Source organism: Somniosus microcephalus, chromosome 16, assembly GCF_052327205.1.
Source record: "Somniosus microcephalus isolate GS21.2 chromosome 16, FLI_Smic_1.0, whole genome shotgun sequence".
In the NCBI taxonomy this organism is placed as follows: Eukaryota; Metazoa; Chordata; class Chondrichthyes; order Squaliformes; family Somniosidae; genus Somniosus; species Somniosus microcephalus.
Window position 1 is genome coordinate 27,217,027 of NC_141002.1, and position 20,043 is coordinate 27,237,069.

Sequence of the window (20,043 nt, forward strand, 5' to 3'; positions counted from 1 at the left end):
CTACATACTATAACATCCTGCAGTTAGATTTTTGCGAACCAGTGGAGGAATGGCATATTTTTCTGGTAGTAAGAGATATTACTTCACAGCTCACTAGGGCGTTGAATGAGGCTGTTTACAAGGTGTTGACAGTTATTGATGGGTAACCAGCAGTGTTCCCTTTAAGCCGTGCAGCTCTGATCGTCCCGCGCAGCCGGCTTGCTGGCTTTTAAATAGAAAAACCGTACATGCACTGTATTTTGAAGGGGCAAAAAAAGCCCCCCAAAAAATTACAGGGAATATTTGTCACCAGGTGAAGATTCTTGCTGTTAGCAGGGCATTCCCAGAGGTGTTTTGCACTGTGAATATCAAGCCTGTATGTATTATGGCATTTGGTTTTTCAGTATTTTGTCAAACAAATATTTTTAGGCTTGAATATCCAAAGCAAATACAACAAAAATCCAGGCGCTGAATCTTTTAAATCTTAAGATAGAGCCTTTGCGATATCAGGGTAAAGATTTCTTTGGCCTTTGTTTGTGACCTTTATGTCAGAGTTGCTGCAGTATGCCTTTTCACTGTGCTTGGTCATATCACCTCTTCTGTGATTCACCCAGCACTAAACCTGTTGTGAAATAAAAACAAATACTGCAAGTGCACAGGCCATTTAACATTTATAAATAGAAAAGATGGGTTAATGGTTTGGAACAGCTCTGACAACGGGTCTACATTTTAACCTGTCTTTTCTATTTACAGATGCTGACCAACCTTCTGTGTATTGCCACATTTTCTTAAAGATTTGCAGGCTTTTCTTTTCTATGATGCTTACCAGGGAATATGCAATGGCAGAGTTCTGGGGAAGTGCTTCTCCTCTTGATGCAATGAGGAAAAGAGGAGGAGGAAAATCCTACATCAATTTTGAATGCTTTTCTTTCACTGCTGTGGTCTCCTGAAGTTGCTGACCCATGTCTGAGACTGGACAGTGACATTGGAGGAGAGGAATGCACCTCCCAGTCGAGACCAATCCTAACCTCACCCAATGCTCACATATTTATTTATTTCGCAGACTTGGTATATAATTCCAGCCCCCTTAGAGCTTCGTCATCATCAGAATGTGAAATGGCTAGGCTACTAGGTAGTTTAGTTAGTGGAAACAACAGAAAACGCTGGAAAAACTCAGCAGGCCAGGCAACATCCGTAGAGAGAGAAACAGTTAACGTTTCAGGTCGAAACCCTTCTACAGAACTGAGGGGGAAGAAAAGGCAGGAAATGAAACAGATTAAAAGGCAGTTTGGGGGCTGGGAAATGGGGGAGGGGATGAAAGACGAGACATTAAGAGATATTCAAGGTGAGACGAGATGGTAATAGGACAGGTAAAGAAACAAACAGGCTCTAGATGAAGTGTGAAATGTGCTGGCAGAGTGAAAGATGTAACTTATCATGCCAATAAAGCGATTTGAATTGTGAATTGTGAAAGACAGCTGCCATGTGGGGGAGAGGAAAAGGAAAAGTCACAAACCAAAAGTGTGGATAAAAAATATAATAGGGGCCGAGGTTATGATCTGAAATTGTTTAACTCAATATTCAGTCCAGAAGGCTGTAAAGTGCCTAATCGGAAGATGAGGTGCTGTTTCTCGAGGAACCGGAACTTTTTTTCTCCGTTCTGTAGAAGGATTTCGACCTGAAACGTTGACACTCTTTCTCTCTCCACGGATGTTGCCTGGCCTGCGTTTTTCCAGCGTTTTCTGTTTCGGATTTCCAGCATCCGCAGTATTTTGCTATCCTATCAGTTTAGTTAGTGGGCCTGACTCACTAACATTCTAGCTGACTAATTAATAGGTTCGAGAGTCTAGTGTCAGCAACTTTAAAGAAATATAAGATAAGTAGATTTTCTGTCCTCTACTGTATCTTTTATTGATGCACCAGTCATGGTAAACATGCAAGTCCTGCGAGCCCACAGTAATTTGTACCATTTCAGGCTGCTGGCTGGAACTTTTAAGTTCAAGCCGTCCCCTTAGTGTCAGCTGTGGCTTACAGTATCACTGTGGCTCAGTAGGTAGCACTCTCGCCTCTGAGTCAGAAGGTTGTGGGTTCAAGTGAGCGCACAAATCCAGGCTGACACTCCACTGCAGTGCTGAGGGAGTGCTGCACTGTTGGAGGTGCCGTCTTTCGGATGAGACGTTAAACCAAGGCCCTGTCTGCTCTCTCTCGGGTGGATGTAATAGATCCCATGGCACTATTTCGAAGAAGAGCAGGGGAGTTATTCTCAGTGTCCTGGCCAATATTTATCCCTCAATCAACATAACAAACAGATTATCTGGTCATTATCACATTGCTGTTTGTGGGACCTTGCTGTGTGCAAATTGGCTGCTACGTTTCCAACATTACAACAGTGACTACATTTCAAAAATACTTCATTGGCTGTAAAGCGCTTGAGGCGTCCGGTGGTTGTGAAAGGCACTACGTATATAAATGCAAGTCTTTTCTTTTACACCAGTATACCCTCACTTTTATACTTTTTTTTAGTGAACAATTCAAGTCACCTTGCAGACCCCTGATTTCATGCTTGGTTACAATGCGAAAGTGCAACTCCAATAGACTAATTTCTTGGTCCCTAGAAGCATTCAGTTATTTCAGTAATTTTCTTCTTATCCCAAAACTAACTGTCTACTGTTAATGATATTTCTTGCAGTTTCATAATCATAGATGTAAACATCCCACATTATATTCTTTATTAAGCTTATATTTTGTGACTTTTTTTATTAAGCTTAGAATATGGTTAATGACAGGCAAAGCCTTGTGCTTATGCCTTCTCGTGAACGGTTTTAGCTAGCCAACCACAGGAATGTTAGAATCAGAATGATACAGCACAGAAGAATGCCATTTGGCCCATTGTGCTTGTGCCGGCTCTTGGCTAGAACTATCCAATTAGTCCCACTCCCCTGCTCTTTTTCTATAGCCCTGTCATTTTTTTTTCCTTCAAGTATTTCTCCAATTCCCTTTTGAAAGTTACTGTTGAATCTGCTTCCACCACCCTTTCAGGCCGTGCATTCCAGATCACAACAACTCGCTGCATTTAAAAAAAAAAAAAAAAAAGTTTCCTCATGTCTGGTTCTTTTGCCTCTGGCTTTTTTGCCAATTCCCTTAAATCTGTGTCCTATTCTTACTGTTCCTTCTGCTATGGGAAACAGTTGCTCCTTATTTAATCTAATCAAAACCGTTCATGATTTTGAACAGCTCCATCAAATCTCCTCTTAACCTTCTCTGCTCTAAAGCGAACAACTGCAGTTTCTCCAGCCTTTCCACATAACTGACGGATCTTATCAGTGTTGCCTTGGCGACATGTCCGCATTGAAATACTTGCCTGTATTTCTAATTTAAACTAGCTCCATTTTTCCAAAAATGTATGTTAGATTAGCCATTTTATGTCAATGTATGTTAGCCATTCATGTTGATATGTCTAAAACCTACATGGGACATGGTTTGCATTTGTTGTCATCACGACGGCCCCGTAGGTGACGATTTGAGGCGTACTGTCCCTGTCCAGTTTAAAAGCATTGGGAAGCAGCCAGCTACAATGTGGTCAGTTGAAACCTGGTTGACTGTAATTGAAGCGAATTGGGCGTACACTTTTTTTCAGCTTTTACAGTTCCAAATAAATCCTGATAGGCTCCTCTCCTCCTCACTGTGTAAAATCAAGACCTGAGACTCATTGCACCGTGTCATACCTTCAAACTGTGGTATCCCCTGCCACGACAGTCTTTCAACCCCAAGCTTTATGTTGTCTGTTCACTGCTCTAATTTACTTTGCTTTCTCTCCTACTTTTCTCAGCCTTGGTGGGGACTTGTATTTCAGGTCTTTGCCCTTCGTTTAATTTTTCACTTTTTTTATATAGGCCGGTCAGTTTAACCTCTGTAGTGGGGAAGCTTTAAAAAACAATAATCAGATACAAAATTAACAGTCACTTGGACAAGTGTGGATTAATTAAGGAAAGCCAGCATGGATTTGTTAAAGGCAAATCGTGTGTAACCAACTTGATCGAGTTTGTTGATGAGGGCAATGTGGTTGACGTGGTGTACATGGATTTCCAAAAGGCGCTCGGCAAAGTGCCACATAATAGGCTTGCCAGCAAAGTTGAAGCCCATGGAGTAAAGGGGACAGTGGCAGCATGGATACGAAATTGGCTAAGTGACAGGAAACAGAGAGTAGTGGTGAACGGTTGTTTTTTGGACTGGAGGAAGGTATACAGTGGTGTTCCCCAGGGGTCGGTTCTAGGACCACTGCTTTTCTTGATGTATATTAATGACTTGGATGTGGGTGTACAGGGCACAATTTCAAAATTTGCAGATGACCCAAAACTTTAAAGTATAGTGAACAGCGAGGAGGATGGTGATAGACTTCAAGAGGGCATAGACAGGCTGGTGGAATGGGCGGACATGTGGCAGATGAAATTTAATGCAGAAAAGTGTGAAGTGATACATTTTGGTAGAACGAATGAGGAGAGGAAATATAAACTAAAGGGTACAATCCTAAAGTGGGTGCATGAACAGAGAAACCTAGGGGTATATGTGCACAAATCGTTGAAGGTGGCAGGGCAGGTTGAAAAAGCAGTTTAAAAAAGCTTATGGGATCCTGGGCTTCATGAATAGAGGTGTAGAGAACAAAAACATGGAAATTATGATGAACGTGTATAAAACACTGGTTCGGCCTCAACTGGAGTACTGTGTCCAATTCTGGGCACCACACTTTAGGAAGGATATGAAGGCCTTGGAGAAGGTGCAGAAAAGATTTACGAGAATGATTTCAGAGATGAGGGACTTCAGTTATGTGGATAGAGTGGTGAAGCTGTTCTCCTTTAGAGCAGAGGAGATTTGATAGAGGTGTTCAAAATCATGAGGGGTCTGGACAGAGTAGATGGAGAGAAACTGTTCCCATTGGCAGAAGGGTCGAGAACCAGAGGACACAGATTTAAGGTGATTGGCAAAAGAACCAATGGCAACATAAACTTTTTTATGCAGTGAGTGGTTAGGATCTGGAATGCACTGCCTGAAAGGGTGGTGGAGGCAGACTCAATCACTGCTTTCAAAAGGGAGTTGGGTAAGTACCTGAGAATTTTTTCCAGGGCTATGGGGAAAGGGCAGGAGAGTGGAACTAGCTGAAGTGCTCTTGCAGCGAGCCGGCACTGGCTCGACGGGCCAAATGGCCGCCTTCCGTGCTGTAACCATTCTATGATTCTACAAAGCAGTGCTGGCACAATATGCCTTGCACTATGGAAGTGTAAACATGTAGATTCACTATAGTTCTATTGGGAATCTTATTTTAAACCACCAATAATTTATTTGTTAACATTTTGTATTATTGGAATCAACTTTAGACTTTTTTTTTTTTCTTTTATAGGTGTTTGAGCTGGCAGATACATCGTAAAATTAAAGTTGGAACAATGAGACTAGCAGGTAAGGTACAACCAAGGATGGATGAGCTGTATTGAATTGCATTTACATAAGCATTTGCTTTACAGTGGGGAAATGTTGGACAGCAAGACCAGCATCTGAAACTAAATTTGCGACACCACCAAACTACCCATTCCGTACACAGATTTGCTTTAACTTGGCAATCTGCAGCACCGATGGCATACAGGTGACTGCTGTGGGAAATTTAAAAAAAGTCACATTGGTTTGTGGGTGCGCTTTAAGCATGCAGTTAAGCAAGCACGGAGTGCGAGTCAGCAGAGAGTGCTGTGAGTTTGGGTAAGTGTGAGAGTTCTTTAATTGTTATTTCTCTTTAAATCATTCTTGATAAGATTACTTAAGCAGTTTAAGTAAAGGGGAAAAGTTAAATATTTGGGATTCTCTTGGTTTAAGAAGAGTAAAACAAGGTTACACTGCAGTAGGAGTAAATTGGCACAGCAGGCAGTGGAAACCAGTTTTCTAACCAATCAGGGGTGACTCATTTGGCTGTAAACAAACAAACAGTATAAAAAGACCAGTCCTAGTGCGAGTCAGCAGAGAGTGCTGTGAGTTTGGGTAAGTGTGAGTTAGGGTAAGTGGGGTGTTAGGTGCTCTTTTCAAACTTTAACTCTGTGGGTTGTAGTTAATAAGGCCTTTCTGGTGCAGAGTGACTGTTGGTAAACCATTGAACTGGTGTAATTAGAGGGATTGATTTAATTTAAATCCAATTAATTAAAGGGGATACTAGCATCTAAAATCGGGCAGAGGGTGTCCATAACTAACAATAAAAAATTTAATTAATTACATAGAATGGAGCAGGTGATGTTACTGTTGCGAGATGTGGGAGCCGGTGTACCCCATTGAGGCTCACGGTGATTACGTCTGTGACAAGTGTCTGCTGCTACAGGAACTCCAGCTCCGTGTTGATGAGCTGGAGTCTGAGCTTCAGACACTGCGACACATCAGGGAGGGGGAGAAGTACCTGGACTCTGTATCAGGAGGTGGTCACACCTATGAAGTTAATTAATTCAGATGTAGCCCATGGTCAGGGACAGGACGGTGTGACTACGAGTGAGGCAGGTACGGGGATCCAGGAGGTAGAGCTGGAGGAGCCGCAGCCCTTGCTCTTGTCCCAACAGGTTCGAGGTTCTTACTCCCTGTGGGGACAGGAGCAGGGACTGCAGGGAGGATGAGCAACCTGGCCACAGCACCGTGGAACGGGGGGCCATTCAAGAGGGGGGAGTAAATAGAAATGTTGTAGTGGTAGGGGATAGTATTCGGGGGATAGATAGAGTTCTCTGCAGCCGAAAGCGAGAGTCCCGACGGCTGTGTTGCCTACCCGGTGCCAGGGTTAAGGACATCTCCTCTGGGCTGGAAAGAAACTTGCAGTGGGAGGGGGTGGATCCAGTTGTCGTGGTCCATGTTGGTACAAACAACGTAGATAGGACTAGGAAGCCGGTTCTGTTAAAGGAGTATGAGCAGCTAGGGGTCAAATTAAAAAACAGAACCTCAAGGGTAATAATCTCTGGATTATTACCTGAGCCACGAGCGAATTTGGCTAGGACAAATAAAATTAGAGAATTAAATGCGTGGCTCAAAGACTGGTGTGGGAGAAATGGGTTTTGCTTCCTGGGACACTGGCACCAGTACTGGGGCAGGTGGGAGCTGTTCCGTTGGGACGGGCTTCACTTGGCCAGTGCTGGGACTAGAGTCCTGGCGGATCATATAACTAGGGCTGTAGAGAGGGCTTTAAACTAACTAGTGGGGGGGGAGGTTCCTAGAGAGCAAATAATAAAAATGACAACAGAGAAGGTCATAGACTTAGGTAGCAGTGGGGAAATTAAAAACCAGAGCGTGTCAGGAAGGGGCAGAAGGTATGGAGTAAAAGGTAAAGTAATAAAAAGGGCAAAAGCAGGAACTAAGTGTCACCAAACATCTTTGAAAGTTCTCTATCTGAATGCACGTAGCATTCGTAACAAAATAGACGAGTTAATGGCACAAATAACTACATATGGGTATGATCTTGTGGCCATTACAGAAACATGGCTGCAGGGTGACAATGCCTGGGAATTAAACATACCAGGTTATTTAACGATCAGGCAGGAAGGAAGGAGGTGGGGTGGCTATGTTAATAAAGGAAGGAATCACTAATACAGAGAAATGATATTGGGTCAAAAGATCAGGATAATGAAACAGTTTGGGTGGAGGTAAGGAATAATAAGGGGAAAAAAACACTAGTGGGCGTCGTCTATAGGTCTCCGAACAGTTGCAACTCTGTTGGACGGAGTGTCAATCAGGAAATAGTTGAGGCTTGTAATAAGGGAACATCTATAATTATGGGGGATTTTAACTATCATATTAATTGGACAAATCAAATTAGGCAGGGCTGCCTTGAGGATGAGTTCATTGAGTGTATTAGGGATGGGTTTCTTGAGCAGTATGTAACTGAACCGACCAGGGGGCAAGCAACCTTAGATCTGGTCCTGTGTAACGAGACAGAATTAATTAAAAATGTCCTAATAAAGGATCCCCTTGGAATGAGTGACCATAACATGGTTGAATTCCATATTCAATTAGAGGGTGAGAAGGTTGGATCTCAAACAAGCGTGCTAAGCTTGAATAAAGGAGACTATGAAGGTATGAGAGCGGAATTGAGTAGAGTGGATTGGGAAAATAGATTAAAGGGTAAGACGATACATGATCAGTGGTGTACATTTAAGGAGTTATTTTACAACTTCCAAAAAAAATCTATTCCACTGAGAAGAAAAGGGTGTAAAAGAAAAGACAGCCATCCGTGGCTAAGTAAAGAAATTAAGGATAGTGTTCGACTAAAAACAAGGGCATATAAGGTAGCCAAATCTAGTGGGAGGATAGAGGATTGGGAAAACTTTAAAAGACAGCAAAAAATAACAAAGATTGATTAAGAAAGGGAAGATAGATTATGAAAGTAAATTAGCAAAAAATATAAAAACAGATAGTAAGAGTTTTTATAGTTATATAAAAAGAAAAAGGGTGGCTAAAGTAAATGTTGGTCCCTTAGAGGATGAGACTGGGAAATTAATGGTGGGAAATATGGAGATGGCAAAAACACAATGAATATTTTGTATCAGTCTTTACAGTAGAGGACACTAAGAATATCCCAACACTGGACAAACAGGGGGCTATAGGAGGGGGAGGAGCTGAACACGATCAAAATCACTAAGGAAGTGGTACTCGGTAAAATAATGGGACTCAAGGTGGATAAATCACCTGGACCTGATGGCTTACATCCTAGGGTCTTGAGGGAAGTGGCGGTAGGAATTGTGGATGCATTAGTAATTTTCCAAAACTCCCTGGACTCAGCAAAGGTCCCGGCAGACTGGACAACTGCTAATGTAACACCCTTATTTAAAAAGAGCAGTAGACAGAAGGCTGGAAACTATAGACCGGTTCGCCTAACATCTATGGTTGGTAAAATTTTGGAGTCCATTATTAAGGAGACAGTAACAGGACATTTGGATAATCATAATTTAATAGGACAAAGTCAGCATGGTTTTATGAAGGGGAAGTCATGTTTGACAAATTTGCTGGAGTTCTTTGAGGAAGTAACATATAGGGTGGATAAAGGGGAACCAGTGGACGTAGTGTATTTAGACTTCCAAAAGGCATTTGACAAGGTGCCACACAAGATTATTGCTTAAGATAAAAAATCACGGGATTGGGGGTAATATTCTGGCATGGATAGAGGATTGGCTATCTAACAGAAGGCAGAGAGTTGGGATAAATGGTTCATTCTCAGACTGGCAATCAGTAACTAGTGGTGTTCCACAGGGGTCAGTGCTGGGTCCCCAACGCTTTACAATCTATATTAACGATTTGGAGGAGGGGACCGAGTGTAACATATCAAAGTTTGCAGATGATACTAAGATGGGAGGGCAAGTAGTGAGTGAGGAAGACATAAAAAACCTGCAAGGGGACATACAGGCTAAGTAAGTGGGCAGAGATTTGGCAGATGGAATACAATACTGGAAAGTGTGAGGTTATGCACTTTGGCAGGAAAAATCGTAGAGCAAGTTATTATCTTAATGGCAAGAAACTGGAAAGTACTGTAGTACAAAGGGATCTGGGGGTCCTGGTGCACAAAACTCAAAAGGTTAGTACACAGGTGCAGCAAGTGATTAAGAAGGCCAATGGAATGTTGGCTTTCATTGCTAGGGGGATAGAATATAAAAATAGGGAGGTATTGCTTCAGTTGTACAAGGTATTGGTGAGACCGCACCTGGAATACTGCATACAGTTTTGGTGTCCATACTTAAGAAAGGACATACTTGCTCTCGAGTCAGTACAAAGAAGGTTCACTCGGTTAATCCCGGTGATGAGGGGATGGACATATGAGGAGAGGTTGAGTAGATTGGGACTCTACTCATTGGAGTTCAGAAGAATGAGAGGCGATCTTATTGAAACATATAAGATTGTGAAGGGGTTGGATCGGGTGGATGCGGGGAGGATGTTCCCGATGATGGGTGAAACTAGAACTAGGGGGCATAGTCTTAGAATAAGGGGCTGCTCTTTCAAAACTGAGATGAGGAGGAACTACTTCACTCAGAGGGTGGTAGGTCCATGGAATATGCTGCCCCAAAAAGCTGTAGAAGCTACATCATTACATAAATTTAAAACAGGAATAGACAGTTTCCTAGAAGTAAAGGGTTATGGGGAGCGGGCAGGAATTTGGACATGAGTCTAGGTTCGGATCGGACATGGCCCTGTGGGTAGCAGAGCGGGCCCAGGGGCCGTGTAGCCTGATCCTGATCCTGCTCCTATTTCGTGTGTCTAATTCTGTTAGATTCAGGAGATGGTCCTGTGATAATAGATTGGCGGTTAGGATCAGATCAGCCATGATCTTATTAAATGGCGCAGCAGGCTCGAGGGGCCGATTAGCCTACTCCTGCTCCTATTTCTTATGATACGTTATTGGTACAGAGAAAAGGGAATTTTACTGCCATTGCACTGCTTTTGGGGATGATTACTGTCAAAAGGATTCCAAAGTTGGAAAAGTGCCCTTTTCCCAGCACTGATATCCTTCACCTTGAATACAAAAATCAATCAAGGTGGGAGTTTGAAAATTTACATTATACCTTGAGCAAGGGACACTGCATAACTGGACTGCACCCTACCCAGCAGCTAAATGGTACCCGTGTTTCAGGGAAGTTATTAGGGGTCCGGCATGAATGATTGGCTTGTACGTGCAGGAAGTGCACTGCACTGTTCTGGCTCTAGCCCTAGGAAGAAGTGATGGGCACTTGAGGGCTGACTGTAGAAAATGACATATCATGTGAGATCTTTGCTCACTTCTGTTCAAGGGAACAAATTATAGTAAATTTGGACTCTAATTGAAAATGAGCCCATCAGCGGGTAGTCAGCTTTTCTGGTACACTTTATTGATCTTATGCCATCTTAATTTTACGAGGATTCTATTAAAGTAGTTGATTAATCCTCTCTCAGGATCAACTTTTGGTTAAATTCAATAATATAAACTGTTTCAAAACTGGAACAGATTCTTCTTGTTTTCATATGTAAATTTTTAGTATCACTTCTTGGAGTACTTATCTTTCTAAGAGTCCAGTTCAAAAACTTGCTGCCAAGATACATATGAAAATTAAAATAACCTAGAAGTGGGCAGCAACTAGTTTAGCATTAATAAACTCAATTTATTGATAATCAAGGTGACAGCTTAGTTAAGAGCTGTTCATACAGAGGATTTGAATATAAGAGTAAAGACGTCTTACTGCAATTTTATATAGGGCCCTGGTGAGACCACACCTGAAATAGTGTGTACAGTTTTGGTCTCCTTACCTAAGGAAGGACATACTTGCCATAGAGGGAGTGCAACGAAGGTTCACCAGACTGGTTCCTGGGATGGGGGGATTGTCCTATGAGGACAGATTGAGTGGACTAGGCCTATATTCTCTGGAGATATTCAATGCAGATAGGCTTGACGTTTGCAATGGCATTTCATAATAGAAGTATTGGAACAAATGAATAGTTTACAAAGCCCAGCTAAGGACTGTGCAGTTTGAAATACTAGAGTCCCAATCAATTTGTGTAAACACCCTGAAAAGGTCCATTCTTGCCTTTAGTCAAAATCAAATTCAATTAGCATCCAAGCGAATGCTCAGCCAATCAAGGTTAATGTAGAAATACTCCTATTACAGTTGAGTTGCTGTAGCTCCTGGTATGGGTGAGGTGACGGGCTGAGAATAGAACTTGGGAAACAAAAATGGGCAACAATATTGGCAAACAACGATGTAGAACAGCAATGGGAAACATTTAAAACGGTGTTCAACAGAGTGCAGGAAAAATATATTCCGCTAAAAGGAAAGAACAAATTTTTTTTATTCGTTCAAGGGATGTGGACTTCGCTGGCATTTATTGCTCATCCCTAATTGCCCTTGAGTGGTTTGCTAGGCCATTTCAGAGGGCAGTTAATAGTCAACCGCATTGCTGTGGGTTTGGAGTCACACACAAGGCCAGACCAGGTAATGACGGCAGATTTCCTTCCCTAAAGGACATTAGTGAACCAGATGGGATTTTACGAGCTCTTGTCTCCCGGTCATTAGCACAGGCCTCTGGATTACTAGTCCAGTAGCATAACCACTGTGCTACTGTTCCTGATAATGAGATGCCATGGATGAATAAAGCCATAAGGGAACAATTGAGGATAAGGAAAGAGGCATACATTAAGTACACAGACAGCAGGGGCGTGCATGATATGAGAGAATACGAAAAGATTAGGTGAGAAGTCAAAAAAAACAATTAGGAAGGCAAAGAGGAACTATAAAATTAAATTGTCAAGGAACATAAAACAAAATAGTAAAATATTTTATAGGCACATCAATTTAAAAAAAGGAAGGTTGGGATGGGAATAGGGCCATTAAGGGTTAGACAGGATAATACCACAGGTAACGCTAGAGAGATGGCAGAAATATTAAATAATTAATTTGCTTCAGTATTTACCAGGGAGGTAGAACAGGTGAACATGACATTGGCTGATGAGGTAAGTGCATTTAAATTTTTTTTAAAAGGGGATATATGAAATAAATTAATCAGACTTGGAGGATAAAACCCTGGTCCGAATGGAATGCTTCTCTGTATTTTAAAAGAATCGAGGGAAGAGATGATAGAGGCATTACTACGCATATTTAATAATTCATTAGGAAAAGGTGTAGTGCCAGAGACAGGCGGATAGTTAATGTAATACCTATATTCAAGAAGGGGGCTAGAACATGTCCAGGGAATTATAGACCAGTCAGCTTAACATTGGTGGTCGGAAAAATAATGGAATCCCTACTAAAGGAGAACATAGAAGAAAAATAGAAGAATATCTGGAAACCAAAAACAACATAATGAATAGTCAACATGGATTTCAAAAGGGAAAATTGTGCTTGACCAACCTTACTGAATTATTTGAAGAGGTAACCGAGAGAAGACAAGGGTAATGCAATAGATGTAATTTATCTGGATTTTTAAAAGGCCTCCAATAAGGTACCCCATTATAGACTGATGAACAAGGTCAGAGAATGCGGAGTCAGGGGACAAGTAGCGGAATGGATTGCTAGCTGGCTTTAAGACCGAGAGTGGGAGTAAAGGGTAGCTATTCACTGTGGCAGAAGGTGGGAAGTGGTGTTCCACAAGGATCAGTGCTGGAACCACTGTTGTTCACAATTTACATTAATGATTTTGACTTCATCAAAAACACAATTTCTAAATTTGTGGATGACACCAAATTGGGGGGGATAGTCAATACTGAGGAGGACTGCAACAAGTTACAGGAGGACATTAATAAACTTGCAGAATGGGCATATAATTAGCAAATGAAGTTCGACACATAAATGTGAGGTATGACATTTTGGTCGGAAGAATAGGGAGGTCACTTATCACTTGGAGCGTGCGAGTCTAGATGGGGTAGAGGAACAAAGGGATCTCGAAGTACAAATCACTAAATGTTGCGACGCAAGGCCATTTAAAAAAAAAAAGCAAACCAAGCACTAGGGTTTATTTCTAGAGGGGTAGAATTGAAAAGTAGGGAAGTTATGCTAAACCTGTATCGAACCTTGGTTAGACCACACTTGGAGTACTGCGTACAGTTCTGGTCGCCATATTATAAAAAGGATATAGAGGCACTGGAGAGGGTGCAGAATAGATTTACAAGGATGATACCAGAAATGCGAGGGTATACATATCCGGAAAGGATAAACAGGCAGGGTCTCTTCCCTTGGAATAAAGAAGGCTGAGGGGGTGACCTAATAGAGGTCTTTAAAATTATGAAAGGTTTTGATAGAGTGGATACAGAGAGAAAGTTTCCACTTGTGGGGAAGAGCATAACTACAGGCCATCAATATATGAAGATAGTCACCAAGAAATCAAATAGAGAATTCAGAAGGAACTTCTTTACCCAGAGTGGTGAGAATGTGGAACTTGCTACCACAGGAAGTGGTTGAAGCGAAGAGTATAGATGCATTTAAGAGGAGGCTGGACAAGCATATGAGGGAGAAGGGAATAGAGGGTTATGCTGAGGTTTAGATGAGGAAAGACTGGAGGAGGCTCGTGTGGAGCATAAACTGGACTGCTTGGGCTGAATGGCCTGTTTCTGTGCCGTATATCCTATGCAATCCTACGATATTAGGGAGGGTTTTGAATTGTGGTGTGAATGCTCTTGATGTGTGAACCTTTATTAAATCCCATTCCTGAGATGAAGCATTGGTGAAATCTATTTTCCCCTCATTTACTTCTTTTCAAAATCATGCACAAAAATATGAATATTTTGTAAGGAAAATGCTATGTGATAGTAAGGGTGAAGGGGAGGAAACATAATGGTCACCTATTTTAATTTTGATCTTCAATGTAAATATTTCTAGGGTACAATACTGCATTGTCAATCTAATAAAACAGCAAAATACATATAAATAAAAAGATAAAATTGCAAATGTTGAAAACTAAAAGAAAAACTACAAAGTCCATCAACTGAAAAGAGAAGATATGTAACAGTTTGGATGTATACTATGGACAAAGTTGATGAGATGTGTTTACTTATAGAACATTTTGTTTTTCAATTATTTGGAAGCTGATTACCCTCTTAATTTTATGGCTGTTAATTTTGGCTGTATTAATACAAGTTTAGTGTTGGTGCAAAATGGTTTCAAGCTTCCCACTGATGCTAAACTTATAGTGCAAATTGGGTGACCAGGTCCAAACGGACTCCAACAAAGCCGAGTGAAACTCCATCCTCAAGGGAGTCTCATCCTGCTTTGCCCTTTCTCAGAGTGTCCATTTGGGCCCTGACCCCAGATCCAGGTTGCATTTGAACTCTAATGGCAACATCAGTGCAAAGTGAAACTGCTATGGCCAGTTCTACAATGTAGTGTGAATGTGCCGTTGCTGAGAGTTTGGTTTTTGGACTTGAATTATTTGAACGAAAATTTTCTTTGTGACTTCCACTCATCGGATGCAAAAGATTTTTCAAGAAACAAACATTTCTATTGACTGGGTGCAACAGTGGGCAAAATGCTTGCCTCTGCTTTGTAACTGTCAGCTGAAACCACATTTTCTTCACATCTTCGTAGGCACACGACTTGCTGAAAGAGTATTACAGTAATCAGTAACAACTGAAATAGTTGAGACTTTTTCTTCACCTGGTAGAATTGTCAGCAGTGTTCTCCTTCCAAAATCCCCCTCTTGTTTTTGGTGACCCTTCTTGCTTTTTCCTTTTAATTTTGATTTTCATTATGCTGCTTTTTAAAGAGTTTATACTGATTGTTAGTGTTGCCCAAACCATGTTAACCTACTTTTCTAACGAGCTGCAGCACGAATGTATTTTGACCTTTGGGTTTAGGGTCACCCTTGACTGTCATTAAAAGTGACACATGCTCTGAAGTCCTGTGTAATTCTGTTTTACAGACTTATTTTTATGGTGATTTTGAGACTGGATTATTTATAGCCTATATAATGTTTCTATTGAAATGGGGACTTTTACAGTTTTTAGTTCCAGCCGCGTCAACTATTCTGATTTGCTCATTTTCCCCTGGCTACTGGCACACCTTTGGTCTTCTGAGGAGGCTCTTAATGTATTTTCTTTCTGCATCTGGCTGGACCACCACATTGAAATTTGGGATAGAAATCCAAATGTGCTTGTATGCAAACATTACAGAGCTGGAATGAAGTGTGAGTCATGTGCAGTGGAAAATTATAGTGCATTTCCTTGCAAATCACAACTTCATGTTTAGATTGTCAGCTATGCTTCAATAATCTGATCACAAGGTAGTTGGGGTGAGGAAGACCATTTGCCCATCTTCATTCATCTATCCATCCAGAAGTCCCACGATTTCGGTATACAAGCCTTAAACAATTCCAAAGTTCTTGCCTCCATTCATTGATCACTTCACCTGGATCCTAAATTTACCTTTTTACTAGTTTGAATTTATGTCCCTTGTCCTACTCTTACTAATTAACTTCAATATTCCCGGTTTGCCTTTTTCTATTCCCTTAACTACTTTATGAACCTATAAGCTCACTGCAGCTATACAAAACCCTGGTGAGAAACACCTGGAGTACTGTCAGCAGTTCTGGGCACCACACCTTAGGAAAGATATATCGGTCTTGGAGGGAGCGCAGGGTAGGTTTAGCAGAATGATACCCGGACTCCAAGGGTTAAGTTACGAGGAGAGATTACACAAATTATGGTTGTATTCCCTAGAATTTAGAAGGTTAAGGGGTGATCTGATTGAAATTTTCAGGATATTAAGAGGAACAGAAAGGGTAGATAGAGAGAAACTATTTCCGCTGGTTGGGGATTCTAGGACTAGGGGACATAGTCTAAAAGTTAGAGCCAGTCCGTTCGGGAGTAAAATTAGGAAACACTTCTACACACAAAGGGTGATAGAAGTTTGGCACTCTCTTCCACAAACAGCAATTGATGCTTGATCAATTGTTAATTTTAAAATCTGAGACTGATAGCTTTTTGTTAACCGGAGGTATTGAGGGATATGGAGCAAAGGTGGGTATGTGGAGTTAGGTTGCATATCAGCCGTGATCTCATTGAATGGCGGAACAGGCGCGAGGGGCTGAATGACCACCTCCTGTTCCTACTTCTCAAATGCCCCCTTTTCTAGGCTGAAAAGCTTAAGTCTTTCCAGTCTACCCTTATAGCTCAGACCTTTAACACCAGGGACCATCCTTGTGACTCTTTTCTGCACTGCCTCCACTACTCGAGTGTCTCCCTTGTGTCCGAGACAAGAAACTGAGGAATTACTCGAGTGTGGTTTGTTCATGACTCATGTGACTTGCATGCAATTGTTTTTAACTAACTACTTTCGTATGACTGGAAAAGCTTGTAATGTCTAGTTTGGCTCTCCATTCGATGGCCTCCTAAGATGCCGAGTGGAGAATGAGGTGCCTCCCGCAACAGATCTTAGTGGGCAGGTTGATGTGATGTGTTCCGTGGTCTGGGACTCAGCCGCAAACGCACTTCGGGTCATCCCTCACCTTCCACTTGTGGAGCAGGTGGCTACATTGTCCATGCCCTGTGCGGATTGGGTTGAGTGCTGTCCACTGTTGCATCAGTGATGAGGTATTTGTTCTTTATGGTGCATGTGTCCCATGATTCCGTCCATCTGGATAGTGGGTTGATACCAGCTGCATGAATATTGGCTGCTGTTTCCCACAATTTAAAACTCTTTCGTGGTGGGTTTTTCAAGTCTTCGTGAGTGGGAAGGTCAATGTTGCTCATTGATTTTATTTCCAATCTCGCGGTGGTATCACGGCAGGGCAATTTGGGACAGCACCAGGAGCCACTCAGTTGGAGTGGACTTAAGTGTCCCTGACACCGTCCTCGTGGCGGCGTTTAGCTGCATGTCTGCGATCTTTGTGTGGCGGCTGCAGGACCATGAGGCAGAGCAGTATTCTGCAGCAGAGTAGACTAGGGACACTGGTGCGAAGTGTTCTGGCTGTGTTTCCCTCCCCCTTTTCCCCCCCCCCCCCCCCCCCCAAATGAGTTTCTGGACCAGGTTCACCTCGATTTTTCACTTTTTGGCCGATGTTGGTGAGTTGAGGCCGATGGGTGAGAGTGCTGTCCAGGGTGATGCCCAGGTATTTTGGGTGGAGTTCATGGGTAAGTTGCCTTCCGCAGAAGGAGACGTTGAGGCCATTCCTGCCAGCGTATGGAACGCCGTCACAACTTTCTTCTCTGGATTGGGGCGGATGCGCCGGGTCCGGAAGTAACATTCCAATCGGACCAGGTCACTTGTGAGCGTCCTACTTGCTTCCTCTAGCAGTGATGCCTGTGTTGGCAATGCTATGTCCTCGCCATAGATGAACTTCTGAGATTTGGTCCAGGGCATGTCCACCATGTAGATGTTGAAAAAGATCGGTGTGAACATCGACCCCTGTGGCGGATCGTTGTTGAGCATCCATGTTCAGCTGGTCTTATCACCAGGATAGGGGCCTGGAGGAGTCTGTTCCATATATACATTGAGTGCGAGAGGTTGCAGCCCCTCTTCCAATTTTTGATGGGGCTGCTTCTCAATTTTTGGTCGCACTTCAGTCCCACGCTCCTGATCCTTGGGCACCTGATGCGGAGAGGAGCGGGCAGATCGGAGGACCTCCTTGGACTGCTCCTGGGCTTGGCCAAGGTAGCCATTAACAGGTCTAGGCAGTGCACAGTCCAGGGGGTTGTTTGGCCTGACTGCCTGCCTCTCTTCCATGGTTATGTTCGCGCCCGGGTGTCCCTCCAGATGGAGCATGCGGTGTCTGCCGGTACGCTTGAGGCCTTCTGCAACCGGTGGGCACCGTAGGGACTGGAGTGCTGCTTCACCCCCAGAAACACAATTTTGATTTGATTTAAGTTTCATTTTAAATTTGGTTTAATTTGCGGTTTATTGGTTGTGCCCCGTTAAAAGGGGGCACTTGCTTACTGTCTTATTGGTGATGGCACCAGCCATCAATCACCGAATTTCAATATAAAAAGTGTCATCAAGATAGAAACATAGAAGATAGGAGCAGGAGTAGGTCATTCGGCCCCTCGAGCCTGCTCTGCCATTCAATGCGATCATGGCTGATCATCCAAATTCAGTACCCGGTCCCTGCTTTCTCCCCATACCCCTTGATCCCTTTAGCCTTGAGAAATATATCCAACTCCTTCTTGAATATATTTAATGAACTGGCCTCCAACGCCTTCTGTGGTAGAGTTTTCCACAGGTTCACCACTCTCTAGGTGAAGAAATTCCTCCTCATTTCTTTCCTAAATGGCCTACCCTTTATACTTAGACTGTGTCTCCTGGTTCTGGACTCCCCGACCATCGGGAACATCCTTCCTGCATCTAGTTTATCCAGTCCTGTCAGAATTTTATAAGTTTCAATGAGATCACCTCTCATTCATTCTTTTAAACTCCAACGAGTACAAGCCCAATCTCTCCTCGTACGTCATTCCTGCCATCCCAGGTATCAGCCTGGTGAATCTTCGCTGAACTCCTTCCTTGGCAAGAACATCCTTCCTCAGATAAGGCGACCAAAACTGCACACAATACTCAAGGTGTGGTCTCACCAAGGCCCTGTACAACTGCAGCAAGACATCCTTGTTCCTGTACTCAAACCCTCTCGCTACGAAGGCCAACATACCATTTGCTGCCTTAACCGTCTGCTGCACCTGCATGCTTACCTTCAGCGACTGGTGCACAAGGACACCCAGGTCTCGTTGCACTTCCCCTTCTCCCAATCTATTGCCATTCAGATAATAATCTGCCTTCCTGTTTTTGCCACCAAAGTGGACAACCTCACATTTATCCACGTTATATTGCATCTGCCATGTTTCTGCCCAATCACCCAATATGTCCAAATCATCCTGGAGTTTCTCGACATCCTCCTCACAGCACACCTGCCCACCCAGCTTTGTGTCATCTGCAAATTTGGAGATATTACATCTAGTTCCCTTGTCTAGATCATTAATATATATTGTGAATAGCTGGGGTCCAAGGACCGATCCCTGCGGTACCCCACTAGTCACTGCCTGCCACTCGGAAAAAGACCCGTTTATTCCAACTCTTTGCTTTCTGTCTGCCAACCAGTTCTCTATCCAAGTCAATATCTTGCCCCCAATCCCATGTGCCTTAACTTTACATGCTAATCTCTTATGTGGGACCTTATCGAAGGCCTTCTGAAAGTCCAAATACACCACATCCACTGGTTCTCCCTTTATCTATTTTACCAGTTACATCCTCAAAAAATTCCAGTAGATTAATCAAGCACGATTTACCTTTTGTGAATCCATGTTGACTTTGTCCGATCCTGTCACTGTTTTCCAAGTGCTCTGCTATTACATCTTTTATAATGGACTCTAGCATTTTCCCCACTACCGATGTCAGGCTTACCGGTCTGTAATTCCCTGTTTTCTCTCTACCACCTTTTTTGAATAGTGGGGTAACATTAGCTACCCTCCAATTCATGGGTACTGTTCCAGATTCCATCGAATGTTGGACGATGATCAGCAATGCATCTACTATTTCTAGGGCCACTTCCTTAAGTACCCTAGGATGTAGATTATCAGGCCCTGGGGATTTATCGGCCTTCAATCCCATCAATTTCCCTACAAAT

The 20,043-nt window shown here is 42.7% G+C and overlaps 1 protein-coding gene across 1 annotated transcript in view; it reads left to right on the top strand.

Moving 5' to 3' along the window:
* Positions 1-20,043, top strand: part of fam3c (FAM3 metabolism regulating signaling molecule C) — a 64,808-nt gene that overhangs the window by 15,978 nt on the left and 28,787 nt on the right. Inside the window, exon 2 of the mRNA XM_086008713.1 lies at positions 5,375-5,430. Within this exon, the coding sequence (XP_085864839.1) occupies positions 5,418-5,430 (13 nt within the window). The 5' untranslated portion in view covers positions 5,375-5,417. The remainder of the gene's footprint in view (positions 1-5,374; positions 5,431-20,043) is intronic.